This window comes from Schizosaccharomyces japonicus (assembly GCF_000149845.2).
Source record: "Schizosaccharomyces japonicus yFS275 unplaced genomic scaffold supercont5.3, whole genome shotgun sequence".
NCBI lineage: Eukaryota > Fungi > Ascomycota > Schizosaccharomycetes > Schizosaccharomycetales > Schizosaccharomycetaceae > Schizosaccharomyces > Schizosaccharomyces japonicus.
Window position 1 is genome coordinate 1,144,061 of NW_011627862.1, and position 18,914 is coordinate 1,162,974.

General features: G+C 46.8%; 11 protein-coding genes across 11 annotated transcripts; 6 read left to right on the forward strand and 5 right to left on the reverse strand.

Annotated features, from left to right (window-relative positions):
* Positions 1 to 52: 52 nt before the first annotated feature.
* Positions 53 to 2,322, forward strand: SJAG_01192 (uroporphyrin methyltransferase). Its single transcript, XM_002172410.2, has 2 exons — positions 53 to 597; positions 642 to 2,322. The coding sequence occupies exons 1-2, from the start codon at positions 446 to 448 to the stop codon at positions 2,215 to 2,217; spliced, it is 1,728 nt and encodes a 575-aa protein (XP_002172446.2). The 5' UTR covers positions 53 to 445; the 3' UTR covers positions 2,218 to 2,322.
* Positions 2,291 to 3,465, reverse strand: SJAG_01193 (ribosomal protein lysine methyltransferase Set11; the record flags this gene model as incomplete). The annotated part of the gene is made up of 2 exons (XM_002172411.1): positions 2,291 to 3,307; positions 3,358 to 3,465. 2 exons carry the CDS (start codon positions 3,463 to 3,465, stop codon positions 2,291 to 2,293), a joined length of 1,125 nt encoding a protein of 374 aa, XP_002172447.1.
* Positions 3,466 to 3,543: 78 nt separating this feature from the next.
* SJAG_05220 (DASH complex subunit Spc19) lies at positions 3,544 to 4,100 on the reverse strand (the record flags this gene model as incomplete). The annotated part of the gene is made up of 3 exons (XM_002172412.1): positions 3,544 to 3,939; positions 3,992 to 4,034; positions 4,084 to 4,100. The coding sequence occupies 3 exons, from the start codon at positions 4,098 to 4,100 to the stop codon at positions 3,544 to 3,546; spliced, it is 456 nt and encodes a 151-aa protein (XP_002172448.1).
* Positions 4,101 to 4,411: 311 nt separating this feature from the next.
* Positions 4,412 to 4,925, reverse strand: SJAG_01194 (60S ribosomal protein L37). The gene is made up of 2 exons (XM_002172413.2): positions 4,604 to 4,925; positions 4,412 to 4,548 (listed from the first exon to the last, which is right to left on the reverse strand). The coding sequence occupies exons 1-2, from the start codon at positions 4,836 to 4,838 to the stop codon at positions 4,508 to 4,510; spliced, it is 276 nt and encodes a 91-aa protein (XP_002172449.1). The 5' UTR covers positions 4,839 to 4,925; the 3' UTR covers positions 4,412 to 4,507.
* Positions 4,926 to 4,973: 48 nt separating this feature from the next.
* On the forward strand, positions 4,974 to 9,484 carry SJAG_01196 (cell end marker Tea1). Its single transcript, XM_002172414.2, has one exon. It carries the CDS (start codon positions 5,819 to 5,821, stop codon positions 9,302 to 9,304), a length of 3,486 nt encoding a protein of 1,161 aa, XP_002172450.1. The 5' UTR covers positions 4,974 to 5,818; the 3' UTR covers positions 9,305 to 9,484.
* Positions 9,365 to 11,510, reverse strand: SJAG_01197 (cytoplasmic aspartate-tRNA ligase Drs1). The gene is made up of 2 exons (XM_002172415.2): positions 11,367 to 11,510; positions 9,365 to 11,157 (listed from the first exon to the last, which is right to left on the reverse strand). The coding sequence occupies exons 1-2, from the start codon at positions 11,441 to 11,443 to the stop codon at positions 9,495 to 9,497; spliced, it is 1,740 nt and encodes a 579-aa protein (XP_002172451.1). The 5' UTR covers positions 11,444 to 11,510; the 3' UTR covers positions 9,365 to 9,494.
* A 373-nt stretch (positions 11,511 to 11,883) lies between these two features.
* On the forward strand, positions 11,884 to 14,940 carry SJAG_01198 (dihydrofolate reductase Dfr1). Its single transcript, XM_002172416.2, has one exon. It carries the CDS (start codon positions 12,254 to 12,256, stop codon positions 13,628 to 13,630), a length of 1,377 nt encoding a protein of 458 aa, XP_002172452.1. The 5' UTR covers positions 11,884 to 12,253; the 3' UTR covers positions 13,631 to 14,940.
* On the reverse strand, positions 13,915 to 14,987 carry SJAG_01199 (thioredoxin peroxidase Tpx1). Its single transcript, XM_002172417.2, has one exon. The coding sequence runs from the start codon at positions 14,855 to 14,857 to the stop codon at positions 14,279 to 14,281; it is 579 nt and encodes a 192-aa protein (XP_002172453.1). The 5' UTR covers positions 14,858 to 14,987; the 3' UTR covers positions 13,915 to 14,278.
* An 866-nt stretch (positions 14,988 to 15,853) lies between these two features.
* Positions 15,854 to 17,083, forward strand: SJAG_01200 (splicing factor Slu7; the record flags this gene model as incomplete). Its single annotated transcript, XM_002172418.1, has 1 exon — positions 15,854 to 17,083. The coding sequence occupies one exon, from the start codon at positions 15,854 to 15,856 to the stop codon at positions 17,081 to 17,083; it is 1,230 nt and encodes a 409-aa protein (XP_002172454.1).
* Positions 17,084 to 17,292: 209 nt separating this feature from the next.
* SJAG_01201 (RNA-binding protein) lies at positions 17,293 to 18,337 on the forward strand (the record flags this gene model as incomplete). The annotated part of the gene is made up of 1 exon (XM_002172419.2): positions 17,293 to 18,337. The coding sequence occupies one exon, from the start codon at positions 17,293 to 17,295 to the stop codon at positions 18,019 to 18,021; it is 729 nt and encodes a 242-aa protein (XP_002172455.1). The 3' UTR covers positions 18,022 to 18,337.
* Positions 18,304 to 18,913, forward strand: SJAG_01202 (60S ribosomal protein L21). The gene has a single exon (XM_002172420.2). It carries the CDS (start codon positions 18,354 to 18,356, stop codon positions 18,834 to 18,836), a length of 483 nt encoding a protein of 160 aa, XP_002172456.1. The 5' UTR covers positions 18,304 to 18,353; the 3' UTR covers positions 18,837 to 18,913.
* Position 18,914: the final 1 nt, after the last annotated feature.

Genomic DNA, 18,914 nt, shown 5'->3' on the forward strand with positions numbered 1-18,914 from the left:
CACCGAATATAAGAAAGCCTCAACGCGCTGCCCCGAAGCACACTATCAATCCTCACCACTCTGGCCCTCCAATCACGAGCCGGATAAATTGCGACGTTTTACGTGGCCTGCCGGTGGATCGTTTGGGCAGGGCGATGAAGGAGTAAGGCGGCGGTGACGAGTATTGCAACAGCGGTGAGCATTATTCGCAATCAATCAGATGCACTGTATTAGTGTGCACGAGCGGGAAGGGTCTCGCGTCTTTAAAAGCAAAACATCTCCCTCGTCTTTGGTCAGCTAGGACGGAGCAAAAGGTCGAATTCGTTTGTTCACTGAAATTACAGACTTTGGCCACGATTGAGCAAGTAACAGGGAAATTCTTTTTGTATTTTTTTTGTCGAAACAATTCGCTGTGTTCATAAATTTTTATTAAAATTGCCGTTATTTTCTTGTTTCCCTCTTTCCAATGTTGGTCAATTGGTCCTTAAAAGATGCCTATGTGGTCGTCGTAGGAGACGGTAACAATGCTGCAAAACGTGTTGCCATGTTGCAGGAGCAGGGAGTGAAGCAGGTCCTCTGGTTCAAAACCTTAGAGGCTGCGTCCAGTATCGCCCCAAAGTAAGTGCTTAGTAACGAGTTTGGCACGATAGCTAACCAGCAAGACCATCATACACGACTTCATACTCATCAGCATACTCGTCGTCATCATCATCATACGCTTGGGGTGCTCCAGCTTCGACTGGCGGCAGCTTTTCCTTTAGTAAACCGACAGTTGCTGAAGCTGATGCAGCAGCAGCAGCAGCTGCTGCTGCTGCTAAGAAACCCTATTATGTGCAAAACGGCAACGTCCAGGAATACGACTTTAGTTCTCTTAGAATCCCCGAGTCGCTACAAGAAATGGGAAGCCCTGAAAGGATGAATGTGGTGGATGCCGTGTTTGCCGTTAATGAACAGAAAGTTAAAATGGATTCTCTTGCCAAAACATGCCGTCGTCTGCGAATTCCTTTCAATAATGCGGAATCATGCTCATATAACACCTTCAACATCCCAGCGACTTGGTCGGAAGGCCCACTGCAGCTTGCTCTCAGCACCTCCAGAAACGGCTGCCGTTTGGCACAAAGACTGTTAAGACATGTCGTCAGTACTCTTCCGGTCGAAATGCCCGCTGCTGTTCAGACTTATGGTAAAGTTCGTAGTCTCACTCAAGAGGATGCACAGAAATCAAAATGGCTGAGTCAAATCACCGACTACTGGCCTCTGGAAAAGATATCCAAATTGACTGAAGACGATTATCATGCCGTACTTGACGACGAAAAGACGCTTACCCATCCTCCTATCTATACCGCATCAGCATTCAAGCCTTCGAAAAAGGGACAAATCGTCCTCGTGGGCAGTGGCCCTGGAAACCCCGACCTCTTGACTGTGGCTGCTCGTGAAGCAATCCAGAGGGCTCACTTCGTACTGGCGGACAAGCTTGTACCGGGGCCTGTGCTTCGATTAATTCCCCGACACACACCTGTCTTTATTGCCCGCAAGTTCCCTGGAAATGCAAGCAATGCTCAAGACGAGCTGCATGAGTTGGCTTTGGAAGCACTTGAACAAGGCCAGTATGTTGTTCGACTGAAGCAGGGCGACCCATTCATTTTTGGAAGAGGAGGCGAAGAGGTCTTGTTTTTTAAGAAGCACGGATACTCTCCTCAAATCATTCCCGGAATTTCCAGTGCGATGGTAGCACCAGCAGTTGCCGGCATTCCCATGACTCATCGAGGAATCGCAGACCGGTTCTTAATCTGTACCGGAACCGGCAAAAACGAATCGTCGCCAGAAATCCCACCGTTTGTGGCCAAGCAGACGGTCGTTTTCCTCATGTCATTGCACAAGTTACGCTCATTAACGGAGTCGTTAATAAGCAATGGGTATCCTTCGATAACGCCAGTTTGTATTGTCGAGCGCGCTACGTGCGCCGACGAACGTTTTATTCGTGGTACCATAGAAAGCATTGCCGACATTTACGAGGATATTCCCGATCACCGCCCACCTGGCTTGCTTGTTGTTGGCTTTGCTTGTTCAGCATTTGGCATTACTGAAGGAAGCATTGACAAAAAGGAAAACATCGTCGAGCCCAGCAATGTCGCAAAAGAAGACGTTGCCAAAAAAGATGTTGTCACGAAGGATAATGTCATTCAAAATGACAATTCTGTCAAAAAGGAAACCGCAGCGCTTGCAGGATCTTCGTAAAACCTAAAATTCCCCTTTTCGCTTAATAGACCACTCCCTTTATGTTTTTCTTTTTTGTAACACAATAAATATTTTATGGAAACCCGGAAATCTTTTGAAGTATGCAGGCTCGGTCCGACCAAAGTTGGGACAAGTTTGATTTGGCGCATGGGATTGTTGAATTGGATAAACTGCTAATTTCCATACAAGCGTTTTGTACCAATTGATGTAGGGGCCGTAGTCTGGCTTGGAGAAATTCGTCAACTTCATGCTGTTCCTTTTCACCATCGTAGTAGCCATTAACAAATAACTTGCATCTGCGAACGTTTGGATCCGCTTCATCCAGTAAACGCGTATCTGGCTGAATGAGTAAGGCACGAATGGCCACTTGTGTCCGGAAAGACAAATCATCAGCCATGCAGGTGTAGTCATCAAGGTATCCAAGAGAGTCCAGGAACTGACGCTGCAAGACGCTGAGAGGAAGATAGTGATCTAACTGAAGGTAATTTTGTGTATTATTTAGCATGGTAAATCCGTATTCGGACATTAAGAAATCATTTGAATGAGGTCCGTAACGCAGATACAATTGCTCTCCCTGTCGAATGGGTTTGTCGAGGCGTATCTCCACACCGTGAAAGGTGATAGAAACGCTCGTTTGCGCTTCGTTGGAATGGTTAAAATATTCAAAAACTGGTGCCAAAGTCATATTTTCTTCGCTAGTTGCATCGGCTTCCAGTTCATAGTACAAACATCGTGTGTTTACACACAACCAAGCCAGTTGAAACTCTCGAAACTCTAGTTTTTCAAACGTAGATACAGCGGCGTAATCTTTTTGTAGTAATCGCCGTTTTTCTTCAACCAAGCCTTTGACCTCATCTGGCAAAAGTTGCCATTCCTCTGAATCACAGCACCATGTGAGAGGATGAAACGAGAAACTAGCTGGAAGATGTTCGGTATAACCAGGGGATATCTCTTCCAGAACCTCTTTCTTTTTACACAGGCACCAGGCTAGGAATTGATGCGATGTCCATTCGTCTCGTGGAACCAGCTGTCGACATGTTCGTTTGTTGACAAGGTATCTATGAGGAACACGTAAAACTAACGTGTTGGCCTAAAACCACGGTCAGAAAATGCAATGCTATTCCGATTTTCCTTGCTCACCTTTAAATCGCAAGAAGCATAAACGCAAACACCTTCCGACGGAGTTTTTACAAAACGCACGCCCGGAGAAAGGAATACACCGGAGGGAACACTGATAGAAACCTCCATCTCGTGAAAATAAAGGGTTTTTGTAAAGTTACACTTAATACAGTAAATTTTACTGCATAAACACTTCAGAATGCCAACTTAATAACCCTGTTTCTGCTGAAGCTGCAGTTTATAGCGTTCTAACGTGTATAACAGCCTTTGTCTTTTCGCAATAGTAGCTTTTAACTGGTCGGAGAACTGCTCAGCTGGTGCAAATGCAGAGGAAGGTCGATTCCTCATCGTGTCCAGACGAGCACTCAAAAGCTGGCATTTACTTTTTAAAGAGCTTTCTTGTTGTTGAAGAAGCTCTACTGCGTGTTCAAGTTTGCAAAACGCCTGAAGAAGCTTAGGTTTGACGAGATGTTCAATTTCTTCTCGCTGTAACTGCAATTGTGCTTCCGAAACAAGCTGGAAGTGACGTTTGCTTTTTAAAATTTGTGTAATTCGATCGAAGTCATAAGTCCCGCTGTCAAGAGTTTCGACACTTGTGGAAATCTTAATTGTAAGTTAGTTACGAACATGTCATATGCAATATTGAAGTACATACAGAACGAATGCTGGAACGCAGTGAATCACAACATCTATCAAGTCTAATAACGGTCAATAAACTCAATTCAACAGTTTAATCGATCTTCCTACTTGTCTAAGTACGACATGTTTCAAAATCACAAAATACAAACACAAGTAACCGTTTCAAAGAATCCAATGAATGTTCTAACAACTGTAAATGTCTCTGTCTAAAGTTTATTAAGCATCCATGCAACAGATGGAACAAGACAGCAATGAACTAGAGAGAGGGACTGACGAAGTCACCCAACGACAGCCGCGAATACCTTACCCAACTTAAAGTTTAAGGTTGACCGACGGAGGAATTAAAGTTATTTACAACGCGAACAACGGACACTAACACGAAGTCGCGTGGACAGAACACCCAAATTACAAAACACACTCACTACATGATCCAACGTTATTGCAACCATGAATCAATTGACATTTCGAAGACAACGATTCTATGAAACACAGCTGAGAAAAAGTTCTTGCCATTTTAAGCGAACCTGCGCATCTAAGCAGACTCAGCAGCAGCAGCAGCAGGCTTACCGGCACCTAAATCACATGTTAGTTATAAACTGTTTGCTGCAAATTTGCGTAAAACACGTACGGAAACCATTGGCAAAGCGGCGGTGAACCTCCTTCAAGTAGCGCATGCGACCAGTACCAGTAGTCTTTCTTCTCTTGGCCTTAGGGTTCCAGTTGTACTTGCGAGTCTTAGCAGCAGGGTAACCGCAAGAGGCACAGGTGCTCTTTTGGATATGGAAGGAACGCTTTCCACAACGACGGCAAATGGTATGAGACTTGTTATGTCTCATACCGAAGGACTGAGTACCCTTGGTCATTTTGCTAGTTGGTTGCTGGTAGGTTGGAGCGCAAATTCCGATTTGTTTGGTGTTAAAAAAGCCGTCACAGTCAAGTGTTAGGGTAGGGCTAAATTAAGGTTCGCCTTACCAAATGCAAACGCGTACGCGTCCAAACTGAACAACAAAACGACAGGTTTCGAGGTTTTCCTTCTCCCACAAGCAACCACACTCGTAGTGCCGAACTTTCCGTTCGTATTTTGTGTTAGGTCAGCTTATCAACATTTTATATTGGACTGTTGGTATTCATGGGTACCAAATTGTGAACTACTGCCTACGAAGCCACTTGACGGATTTTGTGTTTTACCATTGCCGGTTTCCACGTTTCGTGTTCAAGGAGTTGATATTCGTTTATTTAAGGATTAAAGTTTTTAACGGTTCGGTTAACCTACGGTGGCTGGGATAGGTCGAATTCAGGGAGCAGGGTCATTCAGCTATTTCAATCTTATTCACTTCGAGCTTACACACCCTGTGCAGCTTGAAAGGTTTTACTTCTTTCTATCCATTACACGACTATCAATTTTGTCGGTCTAACTTTTGTTTGCTTTGCGATACATACGCCAAGTACTACGTTGACAGACACCTTGACCACTACATAATAAGGCCGTCGCATCTTTTGTGTGCACGACTTTGGTAATAACCACGCTTTGACTCACCTTTACGTAACGACCCTTCTTTAGGTTGTACCTAGTCATTTTCTCTCCTTGTTGCGAGCTAATTTGTCTGGTTTCCTTTGTTTTCTTCGTTGAAAATATAACCTTGCACTTTGTCTTGTAATTTCTCCGTTCCTTATACGACACCTTTCCTTTTTCTTTTTTGTTTTTGTTACTGGGATTCTGTTGGGTTAAACTCTCTCATACTGTTTTGTTCTTTTCCCTTGATTTTGGCTTGGTCTATTGGGGTTTTGTCTCATTTAATCTTTTTCTTATACTCATCACTCTAATGAACATCTCCTAACGAGAATGTCTTTCTTTTTCAAAAAAAGCAAGGCTGCACATAGCGCGAACAATAATTCCTCTAACGGCAGCAAAATTCGGTCCCCTAATCTTAAACGTTTAGAACCTCATGTGGCTCCCAATGCACATCTGAATCCAACGGTAACGCCCCATGTCAATAATGCTGCTCATATGACGGCTTCCCCTTGGTCAAAGCTTACGGTCCGTGGAAATGCCAATGTCTTACCTCGCTATGGACATTCATCCCATCCTGTCGCTGAAGGCGGACAGGACATCTACATTTTCGGAGGAATGGCCGGAAAAAATGGGGAGAAAAACGACTTCTGGGTTCTGAATGTGAATACGAGCCAGTTTAATGCTCTTCGTTCTCTCGGTGAGGTGCCTTCTCCTCGACTTGGTCATGCTTCGGTATTAATTGGAAACGCTTTTATCGTTTTTGGAGGCTTCGTCCGAAATGCTAGCATGGAACGTCAAGACAATGCATTATACCTATTGAACACCACGTCTTTAGTTTGGCAAAGGGCTTTAGCTTCGGGGGCTCGACCAAGCGCCCGTTATGGTCACACTCTCAACACCTTGGGAACGAAGATTTGTATCTTCGGAGGCCAATTGCGGAATTACTTTTTTAATGACTTGATATTTTTTGATTTGGATAATCTAAATACGCCGGATTCTCGCTGGGAACTGGTAACAGCTGTTAACGACTCACCTCCTGCTCGTGCAAACCACATCGCTGTTTCGTTTGCTGAGAAGCTTTACGTTTTCGGTGGCACGAACGGAGTCCAATGCTTTAATGATTTATGGTGTTTCCATCCCAAGCAGAGTGCGTGGTCTCGGGTTGAGGCCTTTGGTGTCTATCCAACTCCTCGAGAAGGTCACTCTGCAGCTGTGGTCAACGACGTTCTATACGTTTTCGGTGGTAGAACGCACGAAGGTGCGTTTCTGAATGATCTGATGGCGTTCAAATTTTCTACAAAGCAATGGTACAAGGTTTCTGAACTCCCATTTACTCCCTCCCCTCGTGCGAATCACACGCTCTGTGCTGCAGGTGCACATGTTGTATTAATTGGTGGTCAAAGTGACAGAGACGTCGAGGATGTGAACATTTACATGCTTGACACGACTCGTTTACGATTCGGAAATATTAATGCTACTCCCGCTGCCAGAGGTTACAATCTCCGTATGTCCTCTATACCACAATTTTCGAAAGCTCCTTCGAGGGGTATTCCCGGCAACTATATGCACCCGCAAGGCAGATTGGGTCCTAAACCACAATCCGCATCCCGTTTTGCTTCTGCATTTGGTGCATCAAATCCTGCTACCACACGTTATCCCGCTACCACGTCTTCTGCTCAGCTGAAACGTCCAGTTAGTGGTACGTCTTCAAGACTGGTTCCTAGAGCATTGTCTACAGCGCTACCCGCGGGAAACTATGAAAACCAACCCCCCAATTCAATTCGTAACAATCAAGTGGACTTGGCAAAGACGTTCGATGGGAGCCAAGAAGCAAGTGAACCAACTTCACCCGTCATGTCTTCTGATACCGCATCTACGCCTTCACCAAACCACACAACTCAGTCCGGTAGCCCTCCACGTAGTGCTCATACTCGCCGAGTCCCAACAACTTCAAATGCGAATGCAGGAAACGTTCCCCTCCGTGACTTTTCTGCGGAGCTTGAAACTCCTCAAGAAGCGTTTATGACAGCAATTTCTTCGCAGCCGGACGATGACAATGATGCGTCGCTTGAAACAAACATGCCTCGCATGAATGGAAGGCAGGTCGCTGAGGTTAATGAGCACGGGGCTTCTGCCATGCCAAGTAAATACGGCACCGAAGCTGCACCTTCCGATGAAAGAGCGCGCAACAATGCACAACTAATGAACTGGTTCCGTTCCAAGCTTTCTTTGTTAAAAGAAGAAACGGATTCTCGCTTTGCAGCTTTAACCAAGCAACTTGAAGCGGCGCAAGCTGAACGAGACGCCGCATTAAAAGAAGCAGCTGTCATAAAAGCTGTTCGCGCTATACACGGAGATGAAGTTGATGACGATGCAACTACTGAATTGCAAGCTAGCTCTATCAGTTCAGAGAAAGTTGCACACGTCATGCAAGAGAATGTAAAGTTACAGGAAAGCCTTTCTCTTTTGAAGGAGAACTCGGAAGAATTAAATCAACAACTTTCAGACATGAACGTGAAAAATCGTACTCTTGTCGAGAAAGTTGAATCGCTAGAGAAGCAATTGGAAGTTGAAAAAGGTGTTCGCCAGACATCTTCATTGCAAATTATTGATGCAAATATGCACCTTCGACGAACGGAGGCTTTAGTGCGAGAGCTTGAAGATCAACTCGTTGAGCAAACCACTGAAACCAATAAAATTGCCAGTGAGCGGCAATTGTTTGAGGAACGATGCACTATCCTGGAGTCTACAATTAAAGAACTTCTAGAAAAATTGGCTGCTTCAGATACGCTTACCACATCACTACATGAAACTGTAGCGAACCTGAATGATGATAATGCACATCTTATTGAAGAAGTTGCTACGCTGAAGGCAGAGCTTACAAAGAAACAGTCGTTGCTCGACTCCAACGCCAATCTTGTTCAACAGTTGGAAGCATCTAGGAACTTATACGAGGAAAATGTAAAGGCAATTAACGAAAACTTAACCACATCGATCGAAAAATTACTTGATAACCGAAATAGCACAGCAAATGTGGAGATTGAAGCGTTGAACGAACAACTTCGCCTCAATAAGATTAAGCTTGAGAACAACCTTCGGCTGGTTAGCGTCAGCAAGTCTATTGAAGACGCCCTTCGCTTGAAGATTCAACAGGCAAACGACAGAATTTCAATGCTCGAGTCAACCAGCACTCAAGCTAAAACCGAAAACAACAAATTACAGATCCAGCTTATGAAAGCATTGGAGCAAAGAAATGATGGTGCGAAACAGCTTATATCTTTGCGCGTCCAACTTTCAACTGCTACATCTGAACTTGATTTGCTGAAGCTGAAGCTCGAGGCTTTGAATCTTGCTTTGAAGGAGCGACCCATCAGTGACGACCTTCAGGGTCTCGCCAAAGCTAACTTCTCGGGAATTTCTGAGTTGATGAAGCAAGTTGTTCATCTTACGAATCTGTTTGATGCAGCGAATAAACGGTTGGAAGAGACAAAGCAGAAGCTGAACACGCTTGAACCTGGTACTCTGACTCGCTCCAGAAGTCGTGATGGACGAACTTCAGCAAGTTCTTACGCTTCTTCCATCCATTCTTATAATAGTCATGTTGAGTCAAAGAATCCGGAATTGGAGGCTGCCGCAAACTCGTTAGCTGAGGCCTCTGAACTATTTCTGAAACTGAACAACGACTTGGCTCCACTAAATATGAGACTAAAGACACTTTTATCACAGCCTCAACCTGCCGAAGATATGTCTTCGCGACTAAAGACATTTTTAGCGTTCTCAAAAGTCGCAAGCTCTATCACTCAAGAACAAACATAATAGTTTCGATTCTTGTCTTTTCTTCCTCAGTCATTATCCTTCTATGTTTTTTTGTATATAGTCAATGAAACTTCGCATTCATATAAATCACGGGAGGCCGCCTACATTTTCAACATTGCACACAAAAAATCTATCATTTTGTACTCTAGCATACACAAGTCTACACTCAATGCTTCATTTATGGAATAGCTTAAGGAAGAAGACGCTTAGGATCACGGGGGAAGGCACTGGCAAGACGAATGTTAGGCAAATTCAAGTAGAACATCAAAACACGCTCCAAACCAATACCACCGCCAGCATGAGGAACACAGCCGAGGCGGAAAGCATCAATGTAATCCTTCAAGCCGTTAGGATCAACACCAAGAGCATTCATACGCTCAACAAGCAACTCGGGGTCGTGGATACGTTGAGCTCCCGACATAATTTCTTGACCCTTCATGAAGAAATCGTAACTGTTGGAGTAACGAGGGTCCTCAGGATCGGGCATAGTGTAAAAGGGACGTGCAGAAGCGGGATATTTGTCGATAACGTAGAAGTCAGTGTTGTGCTTTTCACGAATAATAGCACCCAATACACGTTCCTCAGGAGTACTCAAGTCCTCAAAGTCGGGGTCCTTAACGTAACGGAATTCGTCCTCCTTGGGAATTTCCTTACCGGGCTCCAATTGTTGACGGTAACCTGCGCCCTTCAAAAGTGCAATAGCCTCCTTGAAGTGGAAGCGAAGAGGTGCTTGGTCGGGAATGAGGAAATCTTCCGAAGGGTATTGGCGACGAACAATGGCGACTTGCTCACTATACTCGGTTTTCAACACACGGAAAATGTGCAAGAAGAGATTTTCGATGAAGCCCATAACTTCGTGATAGTGTTCATCGAAAGCCATTTCAAGATCCAGACCAGTGAACTCGGTCATATGACGGTAAGTGTTAGACTCCTCGGCACGGAAAACGGGACCAATCTCAAAGACGCGGTCAAAGTCAGCAGCAATAAGCATTTGCTTGTAGAGCTGAGGAGATTGAGAAAGGTAACCAGTGCTGTTGAAGTACTTGATGGAGAAAACATTGGAACCACCCTCGCTGGAGGCACCAGTCATTTTGGGGGTGTGGATTTCAGTGAACTTGCTGTTCAACAAGTAATCACGGAAAGCACGGCAGATTCCGGCTTGGATCTGAAAGATAGCTTGGTTCGTTGGAGTGCGAAGGTCGAGGACACGGTTGTCCAAACGGGTATCGAGCAAAACACGAACGAACTTAGAGTCACCTTCCTTGGCGGACTCCTCAGAAGCCTTGATTTGTTGCTCCGAACGAGCAGCATCTTCAACAAGGAAAGGTAACTGCTTCTTAACAGAGGAAACAACAAAGACGGAAGAGATTTGAATCTCGACGTCTTGGACAGTCGTACTCTTGATGAGTTCAGGACTCTTCTTAACAATACCTTCAACAAGGATAATGGTCTCAAGAGGAATGCTGCCACAGAACTTGACCATTTGCTTACTGATGGTTTCCTTGTTCACAACAACCAAACCTTGGACAGTGCTGAACTTTTGGCGAAGAGCAAAGAAGCACATTTTGTTGCCTTGAAGACGGGAGGTATACACACGAGCTCTGATGAGGACCTTTTCGCCATCCTTAGCAGCAGAAATGTCGGAAATGTTGGTGTAAACCTTTCCTTCACGCTTTGAGGAATTGTTCAAAGGAAGAACACCGTAGAAGTCTTTGGCGTAATCAACCTCGTTAGCTTCGCGCTGAGCACGCTCAGCGGCTTCGCGAGCTTCACGTTCCTTTCTCTTTTTCTCCTTTTCACGCTCCTTTTCGAGCTTTTTCAAAGCCTTCTTCGACAAAGGCTTTCCATCAGGACTATTTATTCAAACTGTTAGTAATGAAACCACGAGGAGACGAAGACAAAGGCCAACGGAAAAAAAACATTAAATACTGAGTCAATAGAAGGCACCAAAATCAAGTACTCAGATCAACGAAGAGTTTCACCACATCGTTTTCACAAAGAACACGCCAAAACTCAGTAACAAACATTTCCAAAAATTTGTCTTTTTCGTAAAAAAACTCACCCCAAAGGAACGTCCTTCTTTTCAACTTCTTTCTCCTTCAAGGAAAGGTCTTGAACCTTGTTTTCAAGTTCTGCCATGTTTGGTTTATTCCAAGTATGCAACCCCAAGATAGTGTTGCTAAATTTTGAATAAAGCGATTTCCACCATCTCGATAAGTGATAACTTTATTTCATTTACGGTTATTTAACGTTAATTAAAGTTTTTATTCTCGGAAACTCGGAGATCACTCGTGGACGGCTGTGCCGCCTCTAAGAGAAGGTGGATACATTTTGATTGGTAGAAAGTTTTGCGAAGATCGACATGTGATGAAAGGTCGACTTTTTTTGATAATCACGTTCCATTATGTAATCCGCCTGATCTCTCGGCAGAGTGGCACTCAATCCGACGGCATGGCAATTGAGTTTCGCATAAGCGGGAATGATATCATTCTACCCACCATGATTGCGGGAAAGCCCTCAGGTGCTGATTTGCTAATAAGGGAGAACACGAACAAACAAATATTGTTGATTATTTTTACACAAACCGCTTTGTTTCATTTTTCCCCGAATGTCCGCGTTATATGCGTGTGTTGTATGCACGATGCATTTTTGCGACTTTTTCTTTTAGTCTGCGAAAAGCATTTAAGCTTCGCTTATCCCCCGAAAGGAAACCTGACCAGAACCAACTACATCTTGTTGTTAATAGTGTTTGGCTGAGGGAAAATAGATTCGCGTCTCAGTTGGGTTTCTTTTTTTTTTGTTTGGTTACTTGCAATTCTTTCTTTTTTGATAGAGTAAAGGTTTCTCTTGGTGATTTTTTCCTCTATCCCTTTTATTCATTAGGATTCACACGGTTTTTCTTGTTCCAATACCCAAAATTATACATATTCTCGCGTAATTTTTAGAAAAATGAGCAAGTCTTTGAAGGTTCTTTGTTTGCACGGCTACGTCCAGTCTGGCCCAGTTTTCAGCAAGAAAATGGGAACTGTTCGTAAGTACTTGTCCAAGTTTATGGATCTTCAGTTCCCCACTGGCCCCATTTCCGCTGAAACGACTGAGGGTCTTACTGAGGAAGAGAAAAAGGCTCGCCTTTCCCAATTGGGCGGTGAGGGAGCTAACCAATTCGGTTGGTTTGAGGTCGAAGACTTCAAGAACACGTACGGCGGTTGGGAGAAGAGTTTGAAGTCGTTGGATGAGTACATGACCGAAAAGGGACCTTTTGACGGTATTATCGGTTTCTCTCAAGGTGCAGGTATTGCCGCTTGGGTCGCACACCTTCTTGAACAAGGCAAGCCTAACCCCTACATCAACCAACCTCCTCTCAAGTTTGTAGTCTTCATCGGCGGTTTCAAGGCCGACAAACCCGAGTTTGCCCACTTTTATGAGCCCAAGCTGAAGACACCTTCGTTGGTCATTTCGGGTCTTTCGGACACGCTCGTGCCTTTTGCTCGTTCAATGGAGTTTGCCAAGACCCTTGAGAACCCCAATGTTCTCACTCACCCCGGCCAACACATTGTGCCTCAGCAAGCCAACTATCGTGTGGCTCTTCGCGACTTTATATTCAGCGCTCCTTCGACCGGTGAGCGTACGAAGCACCCTCGGCCTTTGACTCTCATCGTTGCTTCTGCTTCGAACTTGTCCATTGGACAAAAGAACAACCTTCCCTGGCACATCAAGGACGAGATGGCTTACTTTGCCAACACCACTACCAACGCCAAGCCCGCTGGCGTTAGAGAGGATGGCAAGCAAGTCATGAACGTCGTGCTTATGGGTCGCTCTTGCTACGACAGCCTTCCCAAGAAAAACCGTCCTTTGAAGGGACGCATCAACGTTGTTATCACCCGCAACCCCGACTACAACTTTGGTTTGAAAAAGGGTGCTGAAGCCCCCGCCAATTTGTTCAAGGCTCCATGCATTGACACTGCTCTCGATCTCTTGGCCGAGAAGTACCCTGAAGACGGTGATGTCCAGATTGGCCGTGTGTTTGTGATTGGCGGTGCCCAATTGTACGGTTCGGCCATGTATCATCCCTTGTTGAAGGAAATTCTTTTCACAAGAATTCACCAAGAATTCCCTGGTGACACCTACTTCCCCATTGACCCCGCTACTTCTCCTTTGTGGGAGCGCGGTACGACAGAGGAGTTGCGTGCTATCGTTGGTGACGATGTTGCTGATGGCCGTGTTCCCGCAAAGACTTCCAAGAATGAGGAAGTCGAGTTGGAGTTTGAGTACTACAAAAAGGATGACGTCTCTGATGTCTTATCCAAGCTCTCCGTGAAGAACTAGAATTGAACAAGAAACGCTTTGTAATGAACGACTATGAAAAGGACGGTAGAGAGACATTAAAGCAAACGGACTCGTGAAACCAGTGACATGCCGCATATCTTATTACAAGGGCAAGGTGGACCGCCCAAATAATTGTGAAAAGCGACGAGGAGCTAAACGAAAAAAGTGCATTCAACAAACATACCCTTTTTAAAACCTTATGAAGCTACCTAAAACCGAAATGCAACCAACACAATTACCATTCCACCAGACAAACCCGCTACTGCCTCCTTAAAACTAAGAACTAAGAAGAAAAAGTACATAAATTCAGGCTAAAACAAAAGTCAGGCCACGGCTCAAGCCGTGTACTAGACGGCTCCACGCAACAGCACATCAACCGGCCACAATCAACGAGCCAGAGGATACATCTTTCAGCAGATGCCAAAATCAAACCGACCCGCGCATGTGCACTCGTGGAGATGGAACTAGACGGAGCTGCGCAGAAGCCTGTATATAACGACAGATAGTACAAAGGGGCAGGCGCAACAGATGCACCGCAGCAAGAAACGGATCCAGCCAGCAGTCCTTGCTGGCAACCGCTTGAACTAGCTCAAGGTGCTGCGACCTGCTAGGTCATAATCGCTCGCCATCGAAAGAACGGAAACCGATTTAGTGCTTGGAGAAGTACTTGTCGGGGTTCTTGGTGTCGATGGTGTCAGCACCCTTGTGCCAGTTGGCGGGGCAGACCTCGCCGTGCTCCTCGACGAAGATGAAGGCGTCCAAGAGACGGAGAGCCTCTTCGACAGAGCGACCGACGGGAAGATCGTTGACGGTGATTTGACGCAAGATTCCGTTGGGGTCAATCAGGAAGAGACCACGGAAGGCGATGCCAGCGTCCTCGATGAGGACACCGTAGTCGCGAGAGATCTTGTGGGAATGGTCGGCCAACAAGGGAATCTTAATGCCGCCGAGACCACCCTCCTTGCGGGGAGTGTTGATGAAGGCAAGGTGAGAGTACTCAGAGTCGGTAGAGGCCAAGATGACTTGGGCGTTGCGCTCAGCAAACTTGGAGGCAGCCTCAGAGAAAGCAACAATCTCGGTGGGGCAGACGAAGGTGAAGTCCATGGGGTAGAAACCCAAGAAGACCCACTTGCCCTTGTAGTCAGAGAGCTTAATCTCCTCGAAGGAGCCGTTGACGACGGCGGTACCCTTGAAGTCGGGAGCGGGTTGTCCAATTCTCAAAGTCATTTTTAGTAAGATGTGATGTGAAGTCTTGAAAGGTGCGTGTGCCTTGTGTTTGTGCTCTGGAAGACGTGATCCTAAGAAGCTGATGCTGTTTCAGAGCGAGGGACAGAGGGGTGTTTTATACCTGTTTTTTTCACGCTGGGGCATACGTCAGCATTGTTCTAGGATGGGCCAGTAACGTAAGCGAAAGTGAGACACTATGCTACGTGATTGGTTGGTAATGAGTGAGTGGTCGAGAGAGCGCAGAACTTAGCATAAGCAGGGATGTGTCGAGACTCAATGCTGACAAAGATTCTTGCAGCAAAGAAGACTATGAATTGCAGCAAATTGCTGAGCGACGCGTCGACGCGTTGAACGCGTCGACCGCTTCTGAAAGCTAATATTGGATCGACATTATGACGTAGACAGCTAAGAAACGCGCGAGTCGCGGGGAAAATAGGGTGAGTTTGTCGTTGCGACGAACCTTCTAGAGCAGGAAGGTTTAGCCTTATCGCCTCACGCTGATCCACGTTAAACAGATCCGGGACGCAGCATCGTAGAGCGAGCACGACTGGCTGGCTAGTGGTCAGCTATGGAGTAGCTGGCTGGACGGTCCGGTTGTTGGTTGGTCGTTGCTATTGTTATAGCCAACATAAGACCATATTACTAACGGAACGTGCACGGCTGAGCAGACGTGAACCACAAATTGCAAATTGCTGGAAATTGTATTTCCGCGGAGCACGGCGTGTGCACACACCGCGTGCAGTATCGTACAACCCGTGCGACTGAACGGGACGGGTGAGAGAGCTGAGGGACTAGGGGACCAGCGTGTGTGTGGTTGAGTGCGGTGTGTCGCTGCAGAATTCGTTAACCTGCGTTAATTTAGTTTAACGATGCTGTAGTTCCTCCTTGATACGCACTATTCTCGTTTAACGAGGTTTTTGCGTCTCCTCTCTCCGCCTCACTAAAAAGCTTATGTCAGTCGTGTCGCGGGGGAGTCGCGCTCCATCCTCTCCCATCATGTCGTACATGAACAATACCTTTCAATCGAATTATGATTACTCTAAAGACAAGAATTTCATGTCAACAGACATTGGGCCGTCCATGCGCGAAATGAAAGCGCAGAGGCGGCGCGCCCGGCCAGCGGAGAACGCCGGAGCAGATAACCCATACATTCCACAATTCATTTCCAAGGCACCGTGGTATGCACAGGACGACGAGGCCGTCGAGAGACTGGCCCATCAACGTATCACAAAAGAGGAGACGCCCAGCGGAGGTCGGTCGTCTTTGGGAGGCGAGTGGTATGCTCGAGGAAAACGGGCAGGTCCAGCAGCAACCAAGTACCGGAAAGGAGCCTGTGAGAACTGCGGAGCAATGACACACAAGGCCAAGGAATGCATGGAGCGGCCGCGTAAGCGTGGTGCCCGCTGGACGGGCAAAGACATCCAAGCAGATGAGATTGTGCAAGACATCGACTTGAGCTGGGACGCCAAGCGGGACCGCTGGAACGGTTACGATGCAGAGGAGTACAAACGAGTGGTCGAGCGGTACGAATTGGCCGAGAAACTCGCGAAACAAACGTCGAGCGTCGGTGAAGGAGGCAAGCATTCAGATGCTACAGACAAGACGGGCGGCAGCGACTCGATGAAAACAAGTGGGGCTTCCACACCCGCAACAACAGTTTCTAAAACGGAAACAAATGCTCCTCTGCCGAGTCAGAGTCTTCGCATGCGAGAAGACATTGTTGCCTATCTCCGGACCGACCAACCAGACCTGCAGTACGAACCCAAGTCGCGGTCTATGCGAGACAAAACGGGTGCACAGTACATTGACGATTCTGCGTCCGGAGAGGGCTTCGTCCGTGCTTCTGGCGGAGACAAGGAAAAGTTTGAGCAGCTGCAACTGTTTGCATGGGAAGCCGAACGCCAAGGTGATCGTATGCATGTCGTCGCCAACCCGACTGCTGCGGAGGTGTTAGCACGCAAGAAGCTTGAAGGACGGAGTACAGATCGCAAACGCATTGACGAGTCGGTGCTTCAGCGGTATGGCATCCAAACCGAGCATTCCAGCGAGCAGCTCAATGCAGCTTCTGAAGCGGACAAAGAGACAACAGACGCTACAAAACACCGCAAGGTGGAGGGACCGGATGGCGAAGCATCTCAGAAAGAGGAATCCGCTCGGGAAAAGAAGACGACGGAAACAAAGGCGGAGGAGAATGCAGAGAAGAATCTCGTTATCGTTGAGGAGTAAGAGGAGCATCAAACATCTAGTATGCATCAACCACTGCCGTTGATCTGCGTTTTCTCCATTCCACTTTTGTTTCTCTGCAACGAATTGTCCTCCACATGACCCCCGCAGCTGTGCTCCTTTCCTCTCCACCTTATCCCACTCCCCCACTTCTACCTCCTCCCACCATTACCTGCAGCAGTTTGCGAAGTTCTTTCCCTGGGTGGTCAAGAATGGCAGAAAACAAGATTTCGAAAAAGAAGCTCAAGGCGCTTCAGTTCCGTTCGGAAAAATTCCATAAAAAGTCGGCCAAGCTTGAGGCCGCAGAGGCTGCCGTCGCTGCTGCTAAAAAGGAGAAATCACAAGTGAAAGCCTCTAAGCAAGCTGACATTAGTGCAGAAAAACCACCTTCCAAAACTGCCCAAAAAATTGCTGCTGGTGGCTCGGATGCTGACTCGAAACAAACTCCCAGCTCTAAGAAAACGAAAAAACGTCGTCGGAAGGGCGCAAACGAAGGCGCTGCGCCGGAGAACAAGGTAATTTTGTTTGTTGGTAACTTGCCCAAGGACTCTACCGTGGAGACACTCCAACTCCACTTCAAACCCTGCGGCCAAATCCCCCGTGTTCGTATTCCGACGGAGAAGGGAACAGGAAAAATGCGTGGATTCGCCTTTGTTGAGTTCCTGAACCCCGGACCGAACGTTGTTTCAAAGGCCCTGAAGTTTCATCACACCGTGTATAAGGACAAGAAAATTAACATTGAACTGACTGCCGGTGGAGGTGGTAAGGCCGCCAACCGGATGCAAAAAATTCGCGAGAAGAATGCAAAGTACAAGGAGGAGATGCGTGAGCGTGTTGCTCGCGAGGAAAAGGTTGCTCAAGGAAAGCAGGACGAACGCCATAAGGTCAAGGCTGAGGATGCCGTGGGCGTTCATCCTGATCGTCTCAAGCTTCTTGGTTAGTGCATCGGGCTGTCAGCGAGAGTGGACGGTCGGTGCGGAAGACGGAGAAGGGTTCTATGCACAATCATTCCATCCTTTTTCCCGCAGTCATCTCTTCTTCCCTCTCCATGGTCTTCTCCCTGCGGGGCCCTCCTGTCTCTCTCCGTCTGTCCTCCTTCCCTAGACACATTCTCCTCCCCTCCCTGTCTTGCTCCTTCCTCTGCCCCCACTAGGACACCCCACTTGTTTACCGAGTCATCGTTCGCCCGCGTTTTTGTGTGACTGTTTTTTTCCCTTATCCAAATTTTTTGAAGCACCTTCGTTTCCTCTGCCAACATCACGCCTTTAGCAAGATGCCTCACTCCTACGGTATCAGAGCTCGTACGCGCTACCTTTTCCAACGTGGATACAGAGAGCATGGTCAAATTCGTTTGTCCACGTACTTGAAGACCTACAAGATCGGCGACATCGTCGACATTAAGGTCAACGGTGCTGTCCAAAAGGGTATGCCCCACAAGTACTACCACGGCAAGACTGGTGTCGTCTACAACGTCACCCAGACCTCTGTCGGTGTCTTGATTTACAAGATTGTTGGCAACCGTTACATGGAGAAGCGCGTCAACGTCCGTATCGAGCACGTCAAGCACTCCAAGTGCCGTCAAGACTTCTTGGACCGCGTGAAGGCCAACGAGGTGAAGCGTAGAGAGGCTAGAGCCGAGGGCAAGACCGTTCAACTTCGTCGTCAAGCCGCTCTCCCTGTTGCTGCTCACGTCGTCTCTACTGAGGGCAACACCCCTGTCACCCTCCACCCTGTCGCTTACGACACCACCATCTAAGTGGTTTGGTGCGAGGTAGGAAGAGCAAAAGCAGCTTCGACCGTAGTAGGAATACAACGCTTGTTGAATGTGGAATAG